Here is a 21,761-nt window from a genome sequence, read left to right on the forward strand (position 1 = left end):
GCGGGGTGAGGCTGGCAGGTCCCAGGTGTGGGAGAGCCCACCAGCCCCCTCCCTGCCCTCTTCTTGCTGACCCCAGGAGCAGAGGCAGAGCTGGGAGCAGTACCCAGCACCTGCCTGCCCTGGACCCCTACCAGCTTCTTCCGGGTGGGTAGGCCAGGGGGACTTCTGGCCTCACGCTTTAGAAATTGAGCTCCAAAACGTTGACACGAATGAGTCACAGGCTTCACTGCTGGCTGCAACCCTGCCCTTCCCCAGGGCTTTCCGTGTCCCCCATGCTGGGGCTGGCCAGGGACTCCTATCGCAGGAGAGGCTTCAGCACATGCCCTGAGCCCGGACGAGGCAGAGGGCTGGGATGAGGGTCTCCTGAGAGCGGGTCCCGGCGCCGTGCACCCATGCACACCCAGAGGTGCTGGAGCTCTTGCGAAACGTGGCGATGAGCTCACGGGCTATTCCCGGCCGTGTTGATTCTGGCTCCTCCCGGCAGGATCCAGCTGCTTTGACTCCAAACAAACAGCCCGGTGGCCACCGGCACATTCCTGGCCGGTCCCTGGGCACAGCCAGGGCACAGGGTTTCCTGTTTATCCCCATCCCACGGCGGGGCACGGCGGGCGTGTGGGCAGCAGGGTGCCCCGGGGACTGGCGGCACCCCAAGCCGGAGGTTGCTCCCGGGGCAGGTCGGGAGGGGGGCATCCCCAGTCTCCACATCCCAGGGAGAAAGGCTATGCCTGAGGACCTTCACAGCCAGCCTGGCTCAGGAATGGCCCAGGTGATGCCCTGAGCCCTGGGAGAACTGTAGTCCGGACTTCCAATGCCATCCCACAGCCTGCCGTGTTCTCTGTGCCCCCCGAGTCCTGGCCCCATTGCAGCACCCCGAGGCACCCCCTGCCTGTATGCCCATTTGAGCCAGTGTGTAGGTGGGAAGGGGCAAGAGGTGTCCTTTTGAGGTGTCCCTAGCGTGACAGTTTGTCACCTCCACAAGGTCCATGCTCTGCCTGGCTGGGGATCAGACCCATGGGAGAAGCATCCTCGACCGGGGGCATTGGGTTCAGACTGGGAGGAGGTCACGGCAGGTAGGGGTATCCGGGGGTCCTCAGCCCCCTCAGGCTGCGGGGAGGACAGGGGTTGGGGCGGGGACAGGTTTGCCCCAGTGTGGCAGGATACGGCCGGGGGAGGGCAGGGAGTAGGGCTGGGCTCCAGGCCCGAGGCGGGAGGGCGGAGGCTCCCCCCCCCCCGGAGCGGCCCACCCCGCTGCAACATAAAAGCGGCTGCAGGCGGTGCTCGGCGGGAGTCAAGAGCCGTGGGAGCCAGCAGCAGCGGGAGCCAGCAGTCGCGTCCACTCGCCACCGCCTGCCCCGCATCGCTGCCAGTCCTGCACCGCCATCCCTTGCCAGGGTGAGTACCGGCGGTAGCCCCGGCGGGGGGAGATCTGGGCACCTGGAGGGGGTCAGCAACCCCACTAGTGCTCTGAATGGGAATGCAGGGGAAGAGATGGGATGATGGAGACAGAGCTGTGTGAAGGATGGGTAGGGGAGGGACCCTGGTGTTCGGCAAAGGATCCAAGTGGGAAATAAAGGGGGGCTCTGTGAGGCTCCCACCCATGTCCCGAAGCACGGGGCAGGCAGGAAGCAACAAGAGCACAGGGCAATGTTCATGGGGCTGCCCATGGCTGTCGGTTCCTGGGAGGGCTGTGCCAGGGTTGGGTGAAGCAGTGATGGGTGCAGGGCTGGGGCTGAGCCCAGAGGTGGGGTATGCTGCAAGTGTGGCAGGGTCTAGTGCCTGCATCCCCCACGGCACAGGGACAGGGATGTCACCACTGCTCAAGGGGACATGATAGCCCTACACCATTGCCCAACTCCTGGGGCACAGAGAGCACCCCCATCCTGCCATGATCCCCAAGGGCTCATTGTCAGGCTGTCCTCAGGCATCCCACCTGCAGAACCACGATGGTGATGCCAATTGGCACAAGTCCCATCCTTCTGGTGCTGCTGCTGTGCTGGGTGGCCCCCAGCGGGCAGGACCTGGCCCCAGTGCAGCTGCGGCTGGGGGGACCACGGGGGCCAGCGGGAGAGGGCCGGCTGGAGGTGCTGTACCAGGGACGCTGGGGCACCGTCTGCGACGACGGCTTCGACTTCCATGCGGCCACCGTTGCCTGCAGACAGCTGGGTTACACCGCAGCCATCACCTGGACCCATAGTGCCACCTACGGCCAAGGGGAAGGTAAGGGGCAGGTGGGGAGTGGAAGGGTGGGGGGTTCTGGGGAGGGCAGTGGGGAGGGGGAACCTGCCCTGGGGACTGTAGGTGCAGGCAGCCGGCGGGACGCACTGGATGGTGCCCGTGGTGCTGTGTTCCCCAGGCCCCATCTGGCTGGACAACGTGCAGTGTGGGGGCAATGAAGGCTCCTTGGCAGAGTGTGTCCACAATGGCTGGGGCATCAGTGACTGCCACCATGGTGAGGATGCTGGTGTGGTGTGCTCAGGACAGCGACTGCCTGGCAGCTCCCCCCAGGCCACCACCTCTGGTAACCTGAGAGAGGTGAGTGGGGGGTCACGGAATTCCCCTGTTCCCAGTAGGGTATACCAGGGGGACTGGAGCAGGTCCCTCTAACCCTTTCCCTTGTCCCCATCCTGTATGCCCCGCCCTCGATACTGGAGTCCCATGCCCAACCCTGTGCCCACTGCGGCAGGTGCCAGGGCCGAGCCTGGAGGAGGTGCGGCTCAAGCCCATCCTGGCACGAGCCAAGCTGAGCATGCCAGTAACGGAGGGTGCTGTGGAAGTGAAGCACAACGGGCGCTGGAGGCAGGTGTGTGATGCCAACTGGACCAGGAACAACAGCCGTGTGGTCTGTGGGATGCTGGGCTTCCCCCGTGAGAAGCAGATCAACACCAGCTTCTACCGGTAGGGATGTGGGAAACATGCATTGCACCTAAGCATGTGGGGCAGGTGCCTGGAGGGGACAAGAGACTGGAGGGGGCGTCAGGGAAGGGCTGCACATATGTGTGGGTGGGCAAGGTGCCTGGCCATGCCTAGGTCCCCTTCTTGTGGCCTTGACAAGGGGCAGAGTTGGGCTCAGCAGCATCCAGAGGACTGTGGGTATGGTCACCGGATATGACTGGCAAAGCGTGGGAGAAAGGAGAGGAAAGGCAAGTGTCTCTCAATCCCTCCACCCCTGTCTCAGACTGGGACTATAAATACAGTGCATAATGAGCCCCTACCAATGCCAGGAGTCACACAGTCCTGCTGGGACACATGGTACAGCCAGGCTTGGCACGGTAATCGCCAGTGTGAGAGAACCTGACATTCTGTGGGAAGACCTCATGGCTCCAGCTCCTGCTGGGGAGGGCAGGAGTGATGGGGTGGGGGGGGGGTTCAGTTGTGCAGTGTCAGCGTGACACCCCCCAACCTCCTGGCTCTGTGTACCCGCAGAAAGCTCTGGAATAGGAAGCTGAAGGACTCCAACTCCAGGTAGGACTCAGCCCTGGGCAGGGCAGGCAGGGCACCTTGGGTGGGCACCCAGCATGGATATTGGGTGGGGGTGAGTCTCTGGCACCCAAGCTGACACTGGCCCTGCTCCTCTCCCTCGGCAGCCTGAAGACTCTCAGCCAGAAGAACAGCTTCTGGGTCCACAGGGTGCAGTGCAAGGGCTCGGAGCCCCACCTGGCCCGCTGCCCTATACAGGTGGCCCCACCAGCCCCCCGCCAGCACGCCTGCCCCCATGGCATGCATGCCATTGTCAGCTGTCTCCCCAGCCCGGCCTTCCAGAAGGGCACAGGCAAGGGCAAGAGCAAAAGCAAGGCCTCCCCAGGAAAGGTGAGCCCTGTCAGAGCCCCGCACCTCATCCCAGCGACAGAGGGTCTCAGAGCTGAGCAGCACACCCAGCCACTCCATTTGCACTTGTGCAGGTGGGTGGCCATGTCCTGGGGGTGCTGACCAGCTGCTCCCCATGCCCAGGTGCTCCCGGTGCGGCTGCGAGCGGGTACCCATCCCGGCGAGGGCCGGGTGGAGGTGCTACGCCACGGGCAGTGGGGCACCGTGTGTGACAAGCAGTGGGACCTCACTGCAGCCAGTGTGGTGTGCCGGCAGCTGGGCTACGGGACAGCGAAGCAGGCCCTGGTGGGAGCCCAGATGGGACAAGGTGAGGCAGATGGCACAGCATGGACTTGGAGGGGTATGATGGGGAAAGCCACTGGTTTAATGTGTCCTGTTGGAGCATCCTGGGTTCTTCAGTCAGCTCCAGCCTGCCCTGGCATGGGGCTCCCTTGTCTGCTCCTGCCATGGGCTGCCCCATTCCCTTAGGGAATGCCCAGACCAGGGGAAGGAGGGGGGGGTTCCTGCTTCAGGATGATCATGGAGCAAGGAGCACTGACCCTTCCTCTGCTTTAGGTCTGGGGCCCATCCATATGAGCAATGTACAATGCACTGGCCATGAGCGCAGCCTGGGTGAGTGCCGCTTCCAAGATGCCGAGCGGAGCGGGTGTCAGCACAAGGCTGATGCTGCCGTTCACTGCCACATGCCCAACATGGACTTCAAGAGCCAGGTGAGCCCCTGTCTCTTCCCCAGAGCCAAAGCTCCATTGCACAGCCCTTGCTCACCAAGCTCTGTGCCTGGTGTGGATGCTCAGAGCAGCTCTGGGGTGACCCAGGGGATGGAGGCGACACAGAGCAGCACCTCAATGGCATTCTGCAGGATGAGCTGGTGGGAAAAGTGGGGAGAAAAAGAGGAAGAAGTTGAGGGAGATGTGTTGGGCTGCCTATCCCATTGCAGTGCTGAGAGGGGAGCTGGGGTCTGCACCACATTCCAGCTCAGCCCTTCTCTGCTGGCAGGTGCGGCTGGCTGGGGGCCGTAACCCCGAAGAAGGTGTAGTGGAGGTGCTGGTGCCGGTGCAGGGGCGGCTGCAGTGGGGTGCAGTGTGCGGTGCACAGTGGGGGCTGAACGAGGCCATGGTGGTCTGCAGGCAGCTGGGGCTGGGCTTTGCCAGCCATGCCCTCCAGGTGAGTGGGTTCCCATCCTGGGGCTGGGAGTGCCAGGGGTCCTGCAGGATGGGTAGTGTGGGCATAGGGTGGCTGGGCTTCTGGGATGGGACAGCCGGGGCAAAAAGCCCTGGTGGCAGCGTTAGGGCAGGGAGGGAGGCAGGTGGGTTCTGGCAGGGGGTGGGAGGACTGGTCCAAGCACTGTGCTCCTCCTCTGCTCAGGAGACGTGGTACTGGGCAGGCAGCCCCGATGCCACCCAGGTTGTGATGAGCGGGGTGCGCTGTGCCGGCACCGAGCTGGCCCTCCAGCAGTGCCAGCGCCATGGCCCTGTCCACTGCCCCAGCGGCGGGGGACGCTTCTCAGCAGGGGTCACCTGCACTGCCCGTGAGTAGCAGGAGCCCATGGGGTACTGCTGGGAGGCGGCACCCCTGTTCTCCTGGAGAGTAGGGGGAGCTATGCAGGGTGGGGATCACCTTCTCAATCCCTGCTGGTTCCCTTCATGCCAGATGCCCCAGACCTGGTGATGAATGCCCAGCTGGTGCAGGAGACAGCCTACCTGGAGGACCGGCCCCTGGGGCTGCTGTACTGCGCCCATGAGGAGCGCTGCCTCTCCCGCTCTGCCGACCAAATGCAGTGGCCCTATGGCTTCCGCCGCCTCCTCCGCTTCTCCTCCCAGATCCACAACCTGGGAAGAGCTGATTTCCGACCCAGGATGGGGCGGCATGCCTGGACCTGGCACCAGTGCCACCGGTGAGTAGCCCATGGGCAGAGGCTGGCAAGGAGCTGCCCCCTCCCAGGGCCAGGCAGGGCATGGTCCCAAGAGGCTGTCTCACCCGAGGTAGTTAACAGCATCCACGTCAACACTGTCATTATGGCTTTATTTGGCTTCAAGGCTGTAATTTGCTGAGTCCCTGGGTGCTGCCTGCTCCTGGCAGGGCAGCTGGGCCGCCCACATGTGCACCAGCCCTGTACTCAGTCCCTGTCCCCACAGGCACTTCCACAGCATCGAGGTCTTTACCCATTATGACCTGCTAACTCTCAATGGTTCCAAGGTGGCGGAGGGGCACAAGGCCAGCTTTTGCCTGGAGGACACCAACTGCCCCGAGGGTACGTGCTGTCTGCAGAGCTTACAGCAGCCCCTCATTCTGCTCCTTGAAGAGGGCTCTGTCTGTTCCCTCCCTCACCTCCCTACCCTCCTGCAGGGCTGCAGCGACGCTTCGCCTGTGCCAACTTTGGGGAGCAAGGGGTGAGCGTGGGGTGCTGGGACACCTACCGCCATGACATCGACTGCCAGTGGATTGACATCACCGATGTGCCACCAGGCAGCTACACCTTCCAGGTATGGGAATGGAGGGTCAGGGGGGTACCAAGCCACTGGAGCTCAGGGCTGGGGGCTGCCCTACATGGGCACCATCAGCACTCCCTCACCCTGCACCTTGGGGTGCAGCTCTGCACCCCTCTGTGCATGTGCCACAGCCCTGCCTGGCCAGGGCATGGCAGAGATGCCCCCAGCCCTGCCTCTTGCCCTCTCAGGTGGTTGTGAACCCCAAGCACGAAGTGGCTGAGTCAGACTTCTCCAACAATGTGATGCGGTGCCAGTGCAAGTATGATGGGCAGCGTGTCTGGATGCACAGCTGCCACACAAGTAAGGAGGGACAGGAGCATAGAGGGCATGAAAGACAGGGTGGGAGAAGTGACAGGGCGGGGAGTGCCACAGGTTCCTTGTTCCTCCCCCATCACCACTCATGTCACTTTCTCCAGGTGATGCCTATGGTGCTGACGTGGTGAGCGACCTGGAGAGACGAGAACGCCTGGCCAGCAACCTCGTGTGACCCCTTGGCATCGGCATGGTCCCAGCAGTGCTGCAGGACAGTCCAACTCCCGTGCCCCGGCAGCACCAGACTGAGCTCAGGGACTTGAAGACTTTTGTATTTATTGATGCTGCTGCAGAGGATGGAGATGAACACTGGGGCTGGTGGGGAGTGCCCAGGGGTGCCCAGTCCCGTGCTGCCAGCGGGACTTGCAAGAGCGGCCCAGGTACTGCAGCAGCTCTCACCTCCACAGCTCCAGTGCCCCCCAGGACAACTACCTCAGCCTGCCTGCCCAACCTCCCTTGCTCCAGCAGACTCAGGACAGTCACTGGCCACCCATGCACCAGTCCTGTCCTCAATAAAGGTGCTGTGAGATGGGAGCAGGGTGCTCTGCTATGGGAGAGGGTGTACTCCTTTATCAACCCCATCATTCCCTACTCTCTGCTGCGCTCTTTCCCATGAGGACTATGGAGCCAGTCCCCAGCTGAGAACAACTGTGGTCTATACAATGGGTCCCTAGCCAGGTAGTATCCCCCCCGGGCCACCAGCCCCTGGCTGTCTGCATGTGGCTGGCATCAAGCAGCTCTGGCTTGCCACCAGTGGTCCCCGCCAGCCAGGGCACCCTGGCCCTGAACTGGCTAACCCTGTGCATGCAAAGGACCCCAGCCAGCTCTGTGGCAGCACGGGCCAGCAGCCAGCCCACCAGCCGCGGTATCTCCAGCCACCATGGGCTTTCCCAGACTTTTCTGGCAGCTTCCCAGCCATGGGAGCAGTGGTGAGGCCACTCTGCCTCCCAAAGCCCTTGTACCTGGGCACAGCGTAGAGACAGGGCACATCGTGCCCTTGCTCTCTGTGTTTCTTTCCCCTGTGGTTTCTATCTTTTTAACAGCAGATAAAAGGGAATGTCTCCAGCCCATTCTGTACTGCCTGTTCCCCAGTGAGCCAGCTGACAGGCAGTGCCACCCCCCTCCTTGCACACCTCTGCCCATCCCCCACCTCACTGGCAGGCACCAGCCCAGGGAGGGGGCTATCAGCACCCACCTTGGCCCAGGACATGCCAGACTGTGCCCACACGTGATGGCCTCTGCACGTGGAGGAGCTGCTGGGGACAGCAGTGATGCACTGGGGTGGCCTGAGGCCAGAGATCGTGGCAAGGCACATGCCGGCGAGAGGCTCTCTCTGCCGGGGTCAGGGTTTGAGGGATGCCGGATGGCGGGGAGGATGTTTTCCACATGAGAGCAGCTTTGCGCCCTGAAATTTCCACTGGCCAAGCCACAAGCATCCGGGAACGGCGGCTGAGATGGCTCCCAGCTGGCAGCACTGCTGGACGGTGCAGGGGCAGGCAGCCACTGCCACGGGGTTGTGACCAGCTCCACTGCTGCCAAGCTGGGGGACAGCCAGGGGACACGGGGCAGCCACATGAGCCCTTCAGCAACCAAAAACATGCAAACCGCTGGCAGGGGTGGCAGAAAAGCATCATCCCCATCCTCACCTCCTGTGAAGGGCCCCAAAGTCACAGCCCTGAGAGTGTGCAGGGCTACAGGGCAGGAGTGCTGGGGCACACAGGGCTGTTTTTCAGATGCTGAGTGACGATGCAAAGCACAGGAGCCAAAGGCAGGTCCCAGCCACTGGCCTCCACCCCGGGGCGGGGCAGGAAGCCCCCAGCCCACCACGGCTGGCAGCATGGCCACATCACAGCCCCGTGCAGGGCCAGGAACGTGGCCCTGCCCGTGTTCTGACAAGGGCCCTGCTGTTCGGGGCCACAGCTGCTCCGCGGAAGTAAACAGAGTCCCTGCCAGCACATTCCTGCCTGCCGCCCTGCCCGATCCCTCCTGCCTGCACATCCCCCCTTCCCGCTGGGGACACCCACACCTGGGAGGGGTGGACATCCCCAGACGCCCCCAGCATGCATACCCATCCCCGGTATGAAGGAAATGGGAGCCACCACCCAAGCAAGCAAATAAAATATATGGTATTTATTAGCAAAATAAAGGAGAGAAACTCTCATTTGCAAGGCCCTGCCAGGTGGCCAGGGCCGCCCCACACAGCCCCCCTGCTCTCTGATGAGTTCCCTGCACCCCCCTGCTGCTCCTGCTGCAGCTGGCAGCCCTGGGGGTCCTGCCTGGGGTAGGGTGGGCAGTGATGCCTGATGGCAACAGCATCCCCACAGCAACAATCCTGCATGCGTCCTGCTCAGCCCTTTCGGTGGAGCTGCCCAGTGCTTTTGGATGTGGTGCAGTATCTGTCCCAGCTCTGAGATGCAGAGTGCCCTGCCTGCCTACAGAGAGGGGTCCAGGCACCCCAGGGGGGTTTCCAGTGGGGCTGAAAGTGCAGCCTCCTGGCTCAGTCTCGGCCCTCCCAGGCATCCTCCCGCTGCTTGTTTTCCAGGCGCTTCCTCTCTGCAGAGACAAAAGGGTCAACACCATGTCCCCATCAGCCCACAGCCACACACTTCCTCGTGGAGGTGGCTGGAGTCCACCCTGGGTGGACTCCCTCCCACCCAGCACCCTGTGAGAAGGGGTATTCACAAGGAGGGTCTCCCCATACTGCAGTGCCTCCAGGCATCCAAAACTCACCTTGAGCTTCTTGCAGCTTCCTCCGCTCTGCATCTCGCTGGGCTGGAGTCTGGTTGCTGCGTACCCCCAAGGCACCGATCACCAGCCGCCTGGCCAGGACAGCTGATGTTTCAGGGCGCTCCTTGGCTGGCTGCAGGTACTCTGTGAAAGTGAAGATGGGGGACATCAGTGGGGAATCCTGGGAGGGATAGAACAGCTGGCATGGTCACAGAGCAGTGCTGGCTGCCCTGTCCCTCCCCAGTTGTCAGGATGATGTTGCAGCACAAGCACGATGACACAAGCCAGCACAGGGCAGCATCACTCACCAGCATATGCCCTGGCTTTGGCTTTAGAGGCGCGGGTGCCCTGGGAGAGCGGACGCGTCTTCACCATGAGGTGCTTGGTGCTGAGGGCATCACGTGCTGCAGGGAGAGAGCAGCAAGTTCAGGTGCAGGGTCAGTCCTATGCCCAGGATCTGGCCACAGGAGAGGGATGCCTCCCCTCTGCCCATACCCAGCCAAACCAGGAGCAGTACCTGTTATGGGGCTGGAGAAGACGCCCAGGGCATGTGTATCATCCACCCATTTAATATCAAAGCCTTTTTTCCTACCAAAGAGAGGGAAGGTTAGCAAGGAATTGGCACCTGGTGAGTGGGGGTCTGGAGCACAGCCCAGGCAGGGAACCCCAGCACCGGGGACACAGCATTGCTGGCAGACTCACTGATAGCTGCAGAAGACACGCATTAGGTCCTCAGTGCAGAAATCCGAGGGGAAATCGTAGATCTCGATGACGTGGGGCAGCTCATCATCGCTGATGTCCGGAGCAGTGGGTTCAGCCCTGTAGTAGTCGAAGCGGGGTGACTGCAGGCTCTCCTGGTGCTTCTCACCCCCTGAGAGCTGCAGTGGTAGGAAAGACACAGCACTGAGCAACCCATGCCTGCCTACCCCACAGCAGTTCCCGATCCATGGCAAGCACTCCCCAGAAAGTGGCCCAGCCCCCTGCACCCCATCCCAGCGCTGCAGATGGATTCATGGCACTGAGAATTAGGAGTTATTGACTGGCATTCTCACGCCATGCACTTGCTTTTCCCATTACCAGCATCCCTTCACTTGCCACGTTCTGTGGCCCTGCCGGGGGCACAGTAGGAACGGCAGGGGTGAAACAGTGCATGCACTTCCAAGCACACCCCTCCTTCCACAGTGATGTGATGACCTGAAATACTTTTAGGGAAGAACAAGGAGCAGGACACCAATGCCAGGAGGAAAGATTGATGTCTTCCTGCCACATGGAAGTACCAGGCTTAGCATGCCCTGGCTGCATGGAGCAGCCCATCAGCACCCCAGATGCCAAGATGAAAAAGTCAGCACTCCCCTAAAGAGCAAGTTCTGGTGGTAATCACCTGTGCAGCTAAAAATTTATGCTTATTTCTCATTTGAATTTGCCTGACTTCACTTTCCACCAGGCAGTGTTCTGCCTCTCTACTGGATTAAAGAACTCTCAGTCTCTGGTCCCCTCCCTATGACAGCATTTGCTAATGTTATCAAGTCCCTTCTCAATCTTCTTCTTGATAAGCTAAATGGGTTGTGTGCCTGTAGCATCTCACAATGGGGCACTTTCTCCAGCCCTAAAAGATGATGGCTGTAGCACTTTTCTACCTTGTCCATTTTTCATCCTTCAGTTTAAAACAGGAGCAGCAGCCTCCCACTGCCATAATACAGGGATACATCCAGCCTCTATTTCCCTTTGTCCCACAGCACCAGTGCCGGTAGGCCACCCCGCACCATCTCCTGCCCAGTGAGCCATCCTGCATCACTTGCTGCACCCCTGCTCTCCAAACCATGTTGTGCCAGCTGTCAAGGGGATTCACTGCCCTGCTTCAGCTGAGACACCAGGACAGGTGCTGACAGCTCCCCTGTCCCCCTGGAGCGTGGGGCTGGCATGGTGCCAGGAAACAGGTACATAACTCAGCCAGGTTCCCAGCCTGATCCCCTAAGCGATCATAGTGGAGCACACCACGGCTGCAAGGTTAGAGTCCATAAATCCCAGCCAGCTCAGTCGATAAAAAGTGCTCATTCTGACAATTTTATGGGGAAGATGGATTCACAGCAGGTGAAGGAGTGCTGCCAGGATGGCTGGATGCTGGTGGAGGGTAGAGCTGAGTTATGGAGCTCACGGGACAGGCCAGCACTGCTGGAAGAGCCACCTGCCCCACCATCACCCCCGTGTGGAGCAGCACACTCGCCAGGCACCCTGTGCCTGCTCGGGGTAGGTGAGGGAGCCATTCCCTGGCAGGATGAAGCCCTGCAGTGCCGCTTGAGGGAGCAGAGCACTCGGGTAGTGCCAGGCACTGGGAAGATGATTAGAGAGCAAGAGCACAAAGTGTCAGAGCAGTCCTTGACCTTCACAAATCACCGAGTGTGGCCGGGCAGCAAGGACAGGAGCCATCAGGCAGCAGGGCTCAGCCACGTGGCAGGCAAGGTTCAACAGGTCCCCTGGTGCTGCCAGCCCCAGCATGCAGCATGCCTGCAGCTCCCCAGCCATGGGGCAGGGCAGTGAGTGGGAACCAGGGTACAGCCCCTGGTCCTGACAGGCATCCTGGAAAGGTTCACTGATGGATGGGCAGACAGATGACAGGGAAAATGAAGACTGTCCATCACATCTTGCTGCTCTCTAAAGATGCACCCTTGCCAGAGCACGTTAGAGGGGTTGGTGGCTGCTCCCTTACACCACAGTCCCTGGCACACATGCACCACAGCCCCCACCATGCCACACTGGCTGATGGAGAGTCCACTGAGCCTGCAAAGAAACGGTCGTGGTACTTAATTACTCTCTGTGTTCAAACTGATTTCTGCTCTGAATTTGCCTGGTTTCAGCTTCCAGCCAATGGCACTCACTATGGTATTTTTTTCCTGCTAGATTAAAGAGCTGCCCGCTATCAGAAATCTCTCTTCCACACAGAACGTCATAAATCTTGCTCTCTGCCGGCTATCTGCATCGCATAAGGATTTGGTTACGAGGAAGACACTACTAATTTTCTTGTCCTTTTTGTTAATTAACAACAGGCTCTCCTTGAGAGCCTGCGCCCTCCTGCAGCAGTCACATCCCCCTGCCAAGAGTTCAGAGGGCTCAGGAAGCACCAAACTCCACATTGGAATTGGCAGGGGACAAAGATGGCAACTTTTAATTGATAAATCCCTATTTCAGGTTCTTTTTCACCCATTTTGGGAAGCTCCCTGGAAAGCTCAAACTTGGCTCAGAGCTTGTGCATGGGGGAGCTAATATGGATACTCCTTGAAGTACTGCACAACACAATCTTGTCCACAGCATCCTTCAGCTGCATCATAACACAGACCGTCCCTGACCTTCCTACTCCGAGGACAAAGCCATGTCTATGGCACCAGCCCACAGAAAGCCAGCACCACGTGCTTCCATCAGAGCAGCAATGCATCAGAGCATCCCAGCTGGAGGGTGGGGGACCACAGCTGAGGGGAACACAGCCAGGCAAGGATGGGAGTACCCAATGCCCTTCCACATTCCCCCAAGGTAAGCCCTGTGTGGCCCACACACCATCTCAGCGCTATGCCAGGCTCAGAGAGGGCACACCAGCCCAAGTAAGGCCTTCAGGACAAGATGGGTATCAGTGTCCCCTAGTAAGGATGCTCTTGAGTTAATCATATCCCTTCATAGATGCTGTTATGGAGGCAGAACCCACCACTTCATACTCTGCTTCCAGCCTGGGGTGGACAGACGCTGGCTGTAACAATATTAGCACTGTTTGTTACTTCAGGTACATTAATGTCATTCAGAAAATTACCAGTTTGACACTATTGATTTAAAATGCAATAAGGGATATCCAGCCTCATTGCAGAAGCTGAGCTTTCTTCATGAATGGCAGGAAAACGGTGTGGGTGCTGGTGCTAAGCAGCCAACTGTAGTAAATTCAGCTGCATGCGTGCAGGAGGGAATGGTAATGAGCCATAGATGATTAAGAAGCCATAGTTTCAAGGAAACATCCCATTGCTGTTTCAGTGGGAGCTCATTTCTTTATCACCAGCCCTAGTTTCATCAGGGTGCAGTTGCAGTTTACGGCACTCAAGCAGGTTTTACTGCACTTTAAGTACTACAGAGATACAATCTCCTCAGCCTTCACCAGCACTGCAGGATGGGATGAGAACCAGCCAGGGGGCAAGGTGAAGGTCCCAGGTGTTTTGGCAGCAGCTCAGGCAGCTCATGCCCTCGGGAATGGCTGGCAGTGACAGCAGGCAGCACAGCCAGGCTGACTGCATGCCCTGGATACAGCCCGCCCACCCCTGCACTCACCCCAGAGAACACAGGAACAGACAACCCCCAGATCCCAGTGGGCAGCAGTCACCATCCCTGCAAATCCTCACAAACATTGGCTTGCAGGAAGTACCTCCTCCAGCAGGCGTGGGTCCAGGCAATCCCCATCATCGTTGAACAGCACATCCCAGCTCTCCTCAGCACCCGGGCTAGCCTGGCTCAGGGTTCCAGCACTGGCACTGGTCTGTCCTTCCTTTGGGGAGCTGCTGTGGAGACCTCTCTCTTCCTTCTCAGCCTCCTGGGTGCACTGGTGCTTCTGCAGTGAGCCGACATCCTCATGCGCCCCTGCCAGCTCCTTGGCCCCGGACACCGGCAAGAGCTCCTCCACGCCACGGCATAGCAGCTCCAGGGGTGGTGAGGGCTCACAGTTCTCCAGGGGTGCTCCCTTCCCTGGGCTGCTCTCAGCCCCAGCACTGCTGTCTGTGCAGGCACAAGTGCTGCCCAATTCCTCGGCAGCAACCACCAGATCATGCTCCCCACTGGGTCTCCCGGTACCAGTAGCGCTCTCCTCTGTGACAGGCAGGAGCTGGGATGGGCTGCCCATGCCCTGCCCTGGGGTGCTCTCCCCTGGGAGTACTGGCACATCACCTGTGCTACCCCTCAGGAACACAGGTTCACAGCTGGCTCCTGGTGCACACAAGGTGCTCTCTCCGGCAAGCTCAGCCATGCCTCCCCACCTCGCCCCCTCCTCTAACACCCCAGTGGCACAGTCCTCGCTCTGCCCTGCCAGAAGAGAACCCTCCTTCTCCCTCTCCTCCTTCTGGGCTTTCAGAGCCACTGCCTCCCTTGCCAGCCTGGGCACACTGCCCTGTTTGCCCACTCCTGCTGACTGAAAAACAGCCTTTTTCAGGCTCTGTGAGAGGTCCCCAGCTGGATCTGGGGTGCTGTCCCCCAAGTGCTCCAACATGCCACTCAGTCCTGTCTGACAAACCAGTGTTGGGCTAGTAGCAGGTGTTGGGCTAGTGAGGTCATCCCCAGGCTTGGGGGTAGCCTTCATGGCCCCAGCCTGGGCAGTTGGTGGGGATGGAGGGTCAGGCTCAGTCCTTGTCATCTGGTGGCCACGGCTGAGCTCTCTGAATCCTTCATCATGGGATGCTTTGTCCTGCCCGTCCCAGGGCTGGGCAACAGTTGGATCTGGGCATGGCTCACATGGAGGGGGTGATGCCTCCAGGCTCTCCAGTGCAATGGGGCAGCTGCCTCCCGCCCTCTGGCACTGCCTGGCAGAGGCTGCCTGCAGCTCCTTCAGGGCAGCATCCGCCTTGCTCTCCCTCCTTACCACTCTGCCCGACTGTGCTGTGGAACGGGGGCTTCGCCTCTGCCCCTTGCCACTGCCCTGGCAAGAGTCCTGTGCCAGGCGGTGGTTCGCAGGCTCCTGGTGGTGCCAGACCAGGGCACTGCCCGCTGCTTGTGCCTCTCTCTCCCGCCGTGCTTTGGGCACATAGAGGGCCATGTCAGGCTTCCTGCGGCGCGGCCGGCTGCCCTCCGCCTCCTGCTGCATGGTGCCACCGCTGCCTGCCAAGGAGAGACAGCGTCACTGCCCTGCCCATGTCCCAGCAGCCCCACAGCAGAGTACACAGTGAGCAGCCCCTGCCTGGGTCAGAGTTGGGGTTCCAGCCCAGCACCCACCCTTTGCTCCCCCAGCAGCTGCACACAGTGATGGATTGTGAAGCCCTAACGCTGCCCCACGGTAGCTTATCTGCAAATGGGGTTTGGCACCCAGAGCACCCCACAGCCCTATACACCCCCTACAGCCCTGGTGGGGTGTGTCAGGCTTGGGGGAAGTAGGGAAACCCTGTCAGCATCACTGGGGCACCTGCCCTCCTCTGGCAGCTGCTACCTGGGACACTCCAGCCCAAAGAGCCCACATCTGCACCCAAAGCAGAACATAGAGATCATGCACTACTCATGCATCAAAAACCACAGAGAAGCCAGCGGCAGCCACAGAACACCAGAAACCAAACCCCAGCCCAGGGATACCCTGGTGTGGGACCACGGCTGCCACCCTGGCACACTGCAGCCCTGCTCACCTGCTGCCCCATCCAGACAGAGATTTATTTTTCATCATCTTTGGCAGAAGCAGGCACACCGCAAGCGGCCAGGCCTCCCTGCCCCTATAAATATGCATCAGACAGGGTTTATGGAGACGGATGGTGCTGGGGGCTGCACTGTGGTTGAGGGGAAGGCAGAGTGGGGCTGGGCCGGGGCCCCGTGATTAATCACTGCCCACTCCGTTTAGGGGGATTCATCACGGGCCACTGTCAGGTAAATCACTGGAAAAACACCTCTTCAGTAATTAATGTGAAGTGACGGATGGACAGCCCCTGGGCCCATTAATCTGGACCATCAGCGCCGACCGAGATTATGAATGTCAGGATGCATAAACTGCCGGCAGATCAATAGGGCCAGGAACCCATCCAAGGCTCTCATTTCCGAGGCACCTCCGGTACATTAGCCTCCCCTCCACGGAGCCCCTGACCCAGGCACAAATGCTCTTCGTAGCCCCTCACCAAGAGCCAGCAGCGGTGCCAGGAAGGCGACGGGAGGCCAACCACTGGCTGGAAAGTGGCTGAGGCTGCCCATGCCACACGGCATCATCCCCTCTTCCTGATGGACAGACAGACGGCTGCCTTGGCATGACGGATGAGCCTCTCATGGCTCTCTGGAAACCGCTGGAAAAGCCCGAGCAGGGCAGTACCCCCCGGCATGACCGCGGCATCTGTGCCTGCACCTCGTGCCGCGGAGGTGGGCCGGAACACAAGGTGCAGGCACGGGCGCCGCGGTGATGCTGGGCACCATCCCAGGGCTGCCCCAATCATTTTTCTGTCTCCACAGCTCTTGTCATTTTTTTCCCCCTCTTTGATACACTAATTTTGCTGGCAGAACGATCCCCTTTATCTTTATCGACCACAAGAAAGGAACATATCCTACAAACCTTCCAAGGGCTGGATTAGTAATTTTTCAACACCAAGGCATTATACATTTTCTCACCGAATGGCAGTCTGGATGCCAGAGGGGAGGGGGTACTGGAAGCCCCCCCAGCATCGCCATTTCCAACCACAGAGAGCTTCCAACTACACTGAAGCATGTTCTGCTAAAGGATGTTTCCCAGGCACATCATCAAATGCTTTGGGGGCACCAGTGATCTCTTCAGGCTCTGCTTCCCAAGAATTTCCAGCACTGGGAACAACCAGGAGCAGCACTGCTCCACACACATCCCATGTCACCTCCAAGAAGAGCCTTTGCACACAGGATTTATGGGCTCCTCGAAAGCTTGCCATTCACCTTGCCTCACCCTCCAAAGCAGATGGTGCAGCATTAGCCAGACGGCTGGTGCTGGGAGCATCCTCTCCCCGCACATCCTCTCCCCGCACATCTCTGCCTGCCACACACTGCTGGGGAAGAGCCACTTCCCACAGCCTGGGAAGACACACGTCAAGGTGGTAGATGACCCACACCAGCAGGGATGCTGTAGCACTTTGTTTTTTCCCCACAGGGCAGCACAGCTCCTGCCCCCAGCCTATTACACACTTCATCGATGCCACAGCCACGGGTCGGCACCGACATATTTCATGCTCTGGGAGGCAGAGCAATGGCCCTGGCTTTGGGTCTCATTCACACTACACTGGGCAGGGCAATCCTCCCACTTCCAAAGTCTGGGACCAAGCTTGCCCTGCAAACTCAGGCAACAATGGGCAGCACGTCCCCAAAAAGGCCTGGGCTGCCCCAGGTGCTGTCCTACTTTACGAAGTCAACTAGCAAAACAGATCCGCATTGTGGCAGCAAGCAGGGAAAGGCCATGGTACCATGGTAAAAGTGGTGATGAGAGTGCTGCCCAGCTGCCTGGCACATAAAGCCCACCAGCACAGCATAGCCTGGCATGGCCAGGAGGATGCTGGAGCATCAGCAAGGCAGCAGCCAGAGCTCCCTGCAGGTACAGGCTTCCCTCGCACTGTTCCCAGGAACACACTGCTCACGCTGCTCGTGGGGAGCTTGTGCTCCTGGCACTGTTTGTGAGGTCTCAGCGAGCTGCCCAGTCGATGTGCCAGCCTGAGTTTCTCCTCTAGCAACCATCTGCAGCACATACGGGCAGCGTTTTCTCCCTGATTTCTCTATCCGTCCAGGGAAGGGCCCCACAAACAAGAGCAAGACAGGGCTGGCTACATCACAGACCCTGCTTCCCAATGCAGAGCGCACTGCTGAATTCCTCCATCATCTGCATCCCTGCCTGGCACATGAAGACACCTCCATTGCAGCTCTGACAGCAAAGCCAGGGGTCCTGCCACCTTCTCCTGCTGTAGGCAGGGATGCTGGCCACAGTCCTGCTCAGGCAACCTGGGAACAGACACGGATGCTGGGCTGTGGTGCTCACGTGGAGCATGCCAGTTCCCGGAGAAGTTTCGGTGCCACGCAGCACCCTCTCAGCAGGCTGCCGCATTTCCTGGCAGGGAGCTGTATTTTTAGCCTTCGAGGTTTCTAATTCCACTCAATCCATATTCCCATCGATAGAGTAGATAACCTTAAAGCCCTGATAGTGAACAGGGATGGCAATACTGGGGGATCAGGAGCCTTGGGAGACCTCATGCAGCCTTGGCATGCAGCTCGTGCACCACAATGTCACTCTTTACAGCCTGCAGCAGATTGGGCTCTTTGAAGGGGAAAAAAATAACTATAATAACAAGATTAATAAAAAGGTAGGTACAAGGAGAGTCTAAACAGCTCCGCTGGGGAACCTGCTGCTTGCAGAGCTCATCCCATGCCGGGCACGTGCCATGGTACACTCATCTACTGCACCAACACCAGCATATGGTAGCCCAGGTAAGGATTGTCAGAGATTCTGGCTACCCTGCACCTCTCCTGCTCTCAGCAGAGCTCCAGCCCAGGTCACCCAGCTCAACAGCAGGTGATGGGGCCATGGAAGGACATGAATACCTGGTGGAGACAGACAGAGCAAAGGCAAGAACACAGAGCTGCTGTTATGAGGCAAAGCAAAGCGCTTCAAGAGCTGCATCCCATCCAACGTCTGCCCACAGCCCTGTAGGATTTAAGACGTCCCTGTCCCCTGCTGCCAGGAGAAAGATGCTCTCCAGCAGCCACACCAAACATTGAGGAGGTGGCAAAAGTGTCAAAGGTGCTGAGAAAGAGAGATTTAAATCATGCCTTTCATTTGCAATACTCTTAGGAGATACCTGGAACAGGTGCTCTTAGGAGATACCTGGAACAAGAAAAGGGGAACATTCCAGACAGGAAGATGATTTGTAAGTCAATAGTGTCCCCTCACAGCTGCAGTGGGAAAAAGGGACAACAAACCAGCAAAAGGAGTTAACAGCCAGAGCACTAAGGGGAATACAAAGGACTTTACAAATATACCCAGGCAGAATCAGCACAAAAGTGAAAAGGTCTATTAATAAACAAGTAGGGAGAGAAAATTAATGATGGCTCAAAAATAAAGATGACTCAAAAGGGAAAAATCACTGGTTTTAACCAGAAAAATGCAAATGAGGCAGAGGCCTCGCAAAAACAGCTGCAGGGAAAGCAAAAACAGCATCTCCACATAGACACAGTCACCTGGCCGGCACGGCTGGTGCAGAGATGAACCTATTAACCTGCTGATACACAGTGCCAAGAAGAAACCAGGGCCCTGGTGATGGGTAGAGCAAATCAGGCACTAATTTTCCGTGCAAGAAAGGACAACAAAGCCAGAACCAAGGCACAGGATAAATCCTGTTTCTATGCCTAGTGGAGAACAAAACTGGCAGGTGAAGGAGCCTGCATACCCACCACAATGGGCTTCTGGATGATATATGCTGGCTTGTCCAGAGGAGCTATTTCAGAAGAATTGCTGGGCAAGAGACAACTTAGCTGAAGTTCAGGGTATCGTTTTATACCATCTCCCAAACTTTAACTTGAATACTGAACTGTAATTAAATGTGCAGATGAAACTGAGCAGAGAGTTGTTGCAAACACCTTCCAGAGCAGACACATCATTCAAAGGATCCAAGAAATGTAACCAGGAAACAAAGCGAGACTCAGCCTGAGAAAATGAAAGTAAAATAACCCAAAGCAACTACTCAGGGGGTAAGAGCAGCCTGGAAAGCAAGGCCCAGAACCACACAGTGCACTCAGACCAGAAAGCAAGGCCACCCCAAAATGCGCAAGGGGCAGAATCTGATCACCGGCATCATGCCATGGGCCACCCCAGGGCTGTGACAGCCCCATAGCAGGCAGCACGCAGAGCCTCACAGGTGGCATGAGGCATGAAGGATGGAGGGACAGGGACAGGCAAGCAGCCATGAAAAACAGTGTCCAGCACCTGTGAGCACCAGACGTGTTTTATAAGGCATGGGAGCCTGGCACACTAAGCACACAGGGATATGTGCAACAGCCCTGCACTCAAGGGCTGAACACTGCCGGCATTGCCCTGGGACTCTGCACACTGGGGAGAGTTACCAGATCTGACAAGTGCCATGTTATCTGGGTACGCCAGGGGCTGCCAGCCAGTGGAGTGGGAGAGGTGCGACTTCAGGTGGGGGATCAGGGCTGGGGCAGGGCGTGGGGGACATGGCTAGGAGAGGAGATGGGGTACAAGGCTAGGACAGGGTGTGGGGTTCAGGCCTGGGTGAAGAGATGGGAGAGTGCCGGAAGAAGGGATGGGGGACAGGGCCGGGAGAAGGGATGGGGGACAGGGCCGGGAGAAGGGATGGGGGACAGGGCCGGGAGAAGGGATGGGGGACAGGGCCGGGAGAAGGGATGGGGGACAGGGCTGGGACAGGGGATAAGGATCACGGCTGGGACACCAGGGCGGAAAAGAGCAGGGCAGAAGTACAGGACAGGGCAGGGTGCCCACCCCGGGCTGCAGTGCCCCCGTCCCGAGCGCCCCGCCGGGCCGGGCCGTGCCGCCCGCCAGGCCGCCGCCGTTACCAGTGGCCGCGCCGGGTCCCCGCCGCTCAGCTCCGCTCCGCGCCGCCGCTTCCGCCGCGCCGGGCCCGCCCCGCCGTGGGGAGCGCCGGGACCTGTAGTGCGGCACCGGCTCCGCCCCGCCCCGCACCCCGGGCCGCCGCTCCTCCCCTGCGCCCGTGAGCACAAGGGCCGCCGCCGCCCCGCACGGTCCTCCGCGAGTCGCCGCGGGCAGCCCCGGTGCCGCGGCGGCCCGTCCTCCCCCGGCACCGCCCGGCAGCCGGAGGGAGGGGGCTCGTGGCTGGGAGGGTGGTGGACACAGGGCTGCAGGAGGGAGAGCGGCTCCCGCACCCGCACACGGGTGGGTCCCACGGAGGCTACCGTGGGTCTCCCGTTACCGTTTAATGTCGCACGCTGGGCGGGAGCGGCGGTGCTCCCTGTGGCGGGGGCTGGCAGGTCGGCAGACGTGGGGACACCGGGCTACGGAAGCTTTGGGCAAGCTGGTGCAGCCGCCCTGGTTTGTTTGGCTGATGGACGGGGTGTCTTTGCCCACTCCCTACCCCAGGACCTGCTTCCTGGGGAGCCGAAGCTCTCCGATGCAATTCCCAACCGTTTCCCAGCCAGCTTCATGGTGTGGATACCAGAGAGGAGATGCCTCGGCAAGGAGGAATGTTCCATGGCGTGCACACCACTGGGACCAGAGCAGCCGGCAGCCAGCGCAGCTTCTGCAGCTCCCCAGGGGCTGTGCAGCTGGCAAGGGACAGGAGACTGGTCATGGGCCACCCTGGCAAGGTGCCACTGAGGCACTGAATGGGGCATCCATGCATGGGGCTACGCCGAGCATCTTATCCCTCCTCAGGTGCGGCTACAAGGCTAGGACTGCTGATGCTTGAGGTCTGGGATGCCCTGAAGTACTGGGATGTTCCTGACTGCCCAGTGTGGGTCCCAGTACAGCCACAGGGGCTCAGACTCAGATAGGTACAGTCATCCCACCTCAGACATGTGCCCTTGTGCGGGACAAGGAAGGATCATGCCAGGCATCCCCTGGGGAGCAGCCCCTCTCCCAGCCTGCTGTGGCATACAGGGGACCGTGTTCCCTCTCACAGGTAATCGATGGCAGCAGATCCTGATCGCTTTCGTTATTATTATTTTCTTATGCATGTGCGCACAGGAGATTTATCGCCAGCTATG

At 59.4% G+C, this 21,761-nt stretch overlaps 2 protein-coding genes across 6 annotated transcripts; one reads left to right on the top strand and one right to left on the bottom strand.

Moving 5' to 3' along the window:
* Window positions 1-1,120: 1,120 nt before the first annotated feature.
* On the top strand, window positions 1,121-7,160 carry LOXL4 (lysyl oxidase like 4). 2 transcript variants are annotated; one of them, XM_064663034.1, is made up of 15 exons: window positions 1,121-1,392; window positions 1,922-2,217; window positions 2,354-2,532; window positions 2,684-2,895; window positions 3,424-3,462; window positions 3,585-3,807; window positions 3,949-4,132; window positions 4,381-4,535; window positions 4,822-4,989; window positions 5,191-5,353; window positions 5,476-5,719; window positions 5,961-6,076; window positions 6,172-6,308; window positions 6,503-6,614; window positions 6,731-7,160. In XM_064663034.1, exons 2-15 carry the CDS (start codon window positions 1,944-1,946, stop codon window positions 6,799-6,801), a joined length of 2,277 nt encoding a protein of 758 aa, XP_064519104.1. In that variant the 5' UTR covers window positions 1,121-1,392; window positions 1,922-1,943; the 3' UTR covers window positions 6,802-7,160. The 2 variants fall into 2 exon arrangements, with proteins under 2 accessions (XP_064519104.1, XP_064519105.1); XM_064663035.1 differs by having other exon boundaries at window positions 1,121-2,217.
* Window positions 7,161-8,741: 1,581 nt separating this feature from the next.
* R3HCC1L (R3H domain and coiled-coil containing 1 like) lies at window positions 8,742-20,667 on the bottom strand. 4 transcript variants are annotated; one of them, XM_064663047.1, is made up of 7 exons: window positions 20,595-20,667; window positions 13,750-15,188; window positions 10,056-10,231; window positions 9,871-9,941; window positions 9,662-9,757; window positions 9,357-9,497; window positions 8,742-9,179 (listed from the first exon to the last, which is right to left on the bottom strand). In XM_064663047.1, the coding sequence occupies exons 2-7, from the start codon at window positions 15,172-15,174 to the stop codon at window positions 9,124-9,126; spliced, it is 1,965 nt and encodes a 654-aa protein (XP_064519117.1). In that variant the 5' UTR covers window positions 15,175-15,188; window positions 20,595-20,667; the 3' UTR covers window positions 8,742-9,123. The 4 variants fall into 4 exon arrangements, with proteins under 4 accessions (XP_064519117.1, XP_064519119.1, XP_064519118.1 ...); XM_064663049.1 differs by having other exon boundaries at window positions 13,750-15,184; window positions 20,521-20,595; XM_064663048.1 differs by lacking the exon at window positions 20,595-20,667 and adding an exon at window positions 20,521-20,575.
* Window positions 20,668-21,761: the final 1,094 nt, after the last annotated feature.

Source organism: Pseudopipra pipra, chromosome 8 (genome assembly GCF_036250125.1).
Source record: "Pseudopipra pipra isolate bDixPip1 chromosome 8, bDixPip1.hap1, whole genome shotgun sequence".
Lineage (NCBI taxonomy): Eukaryota > Metazoa > Chordata > Aves > Passeriformes > Pipridae > Pseudopipra > Pseudopipra pipra.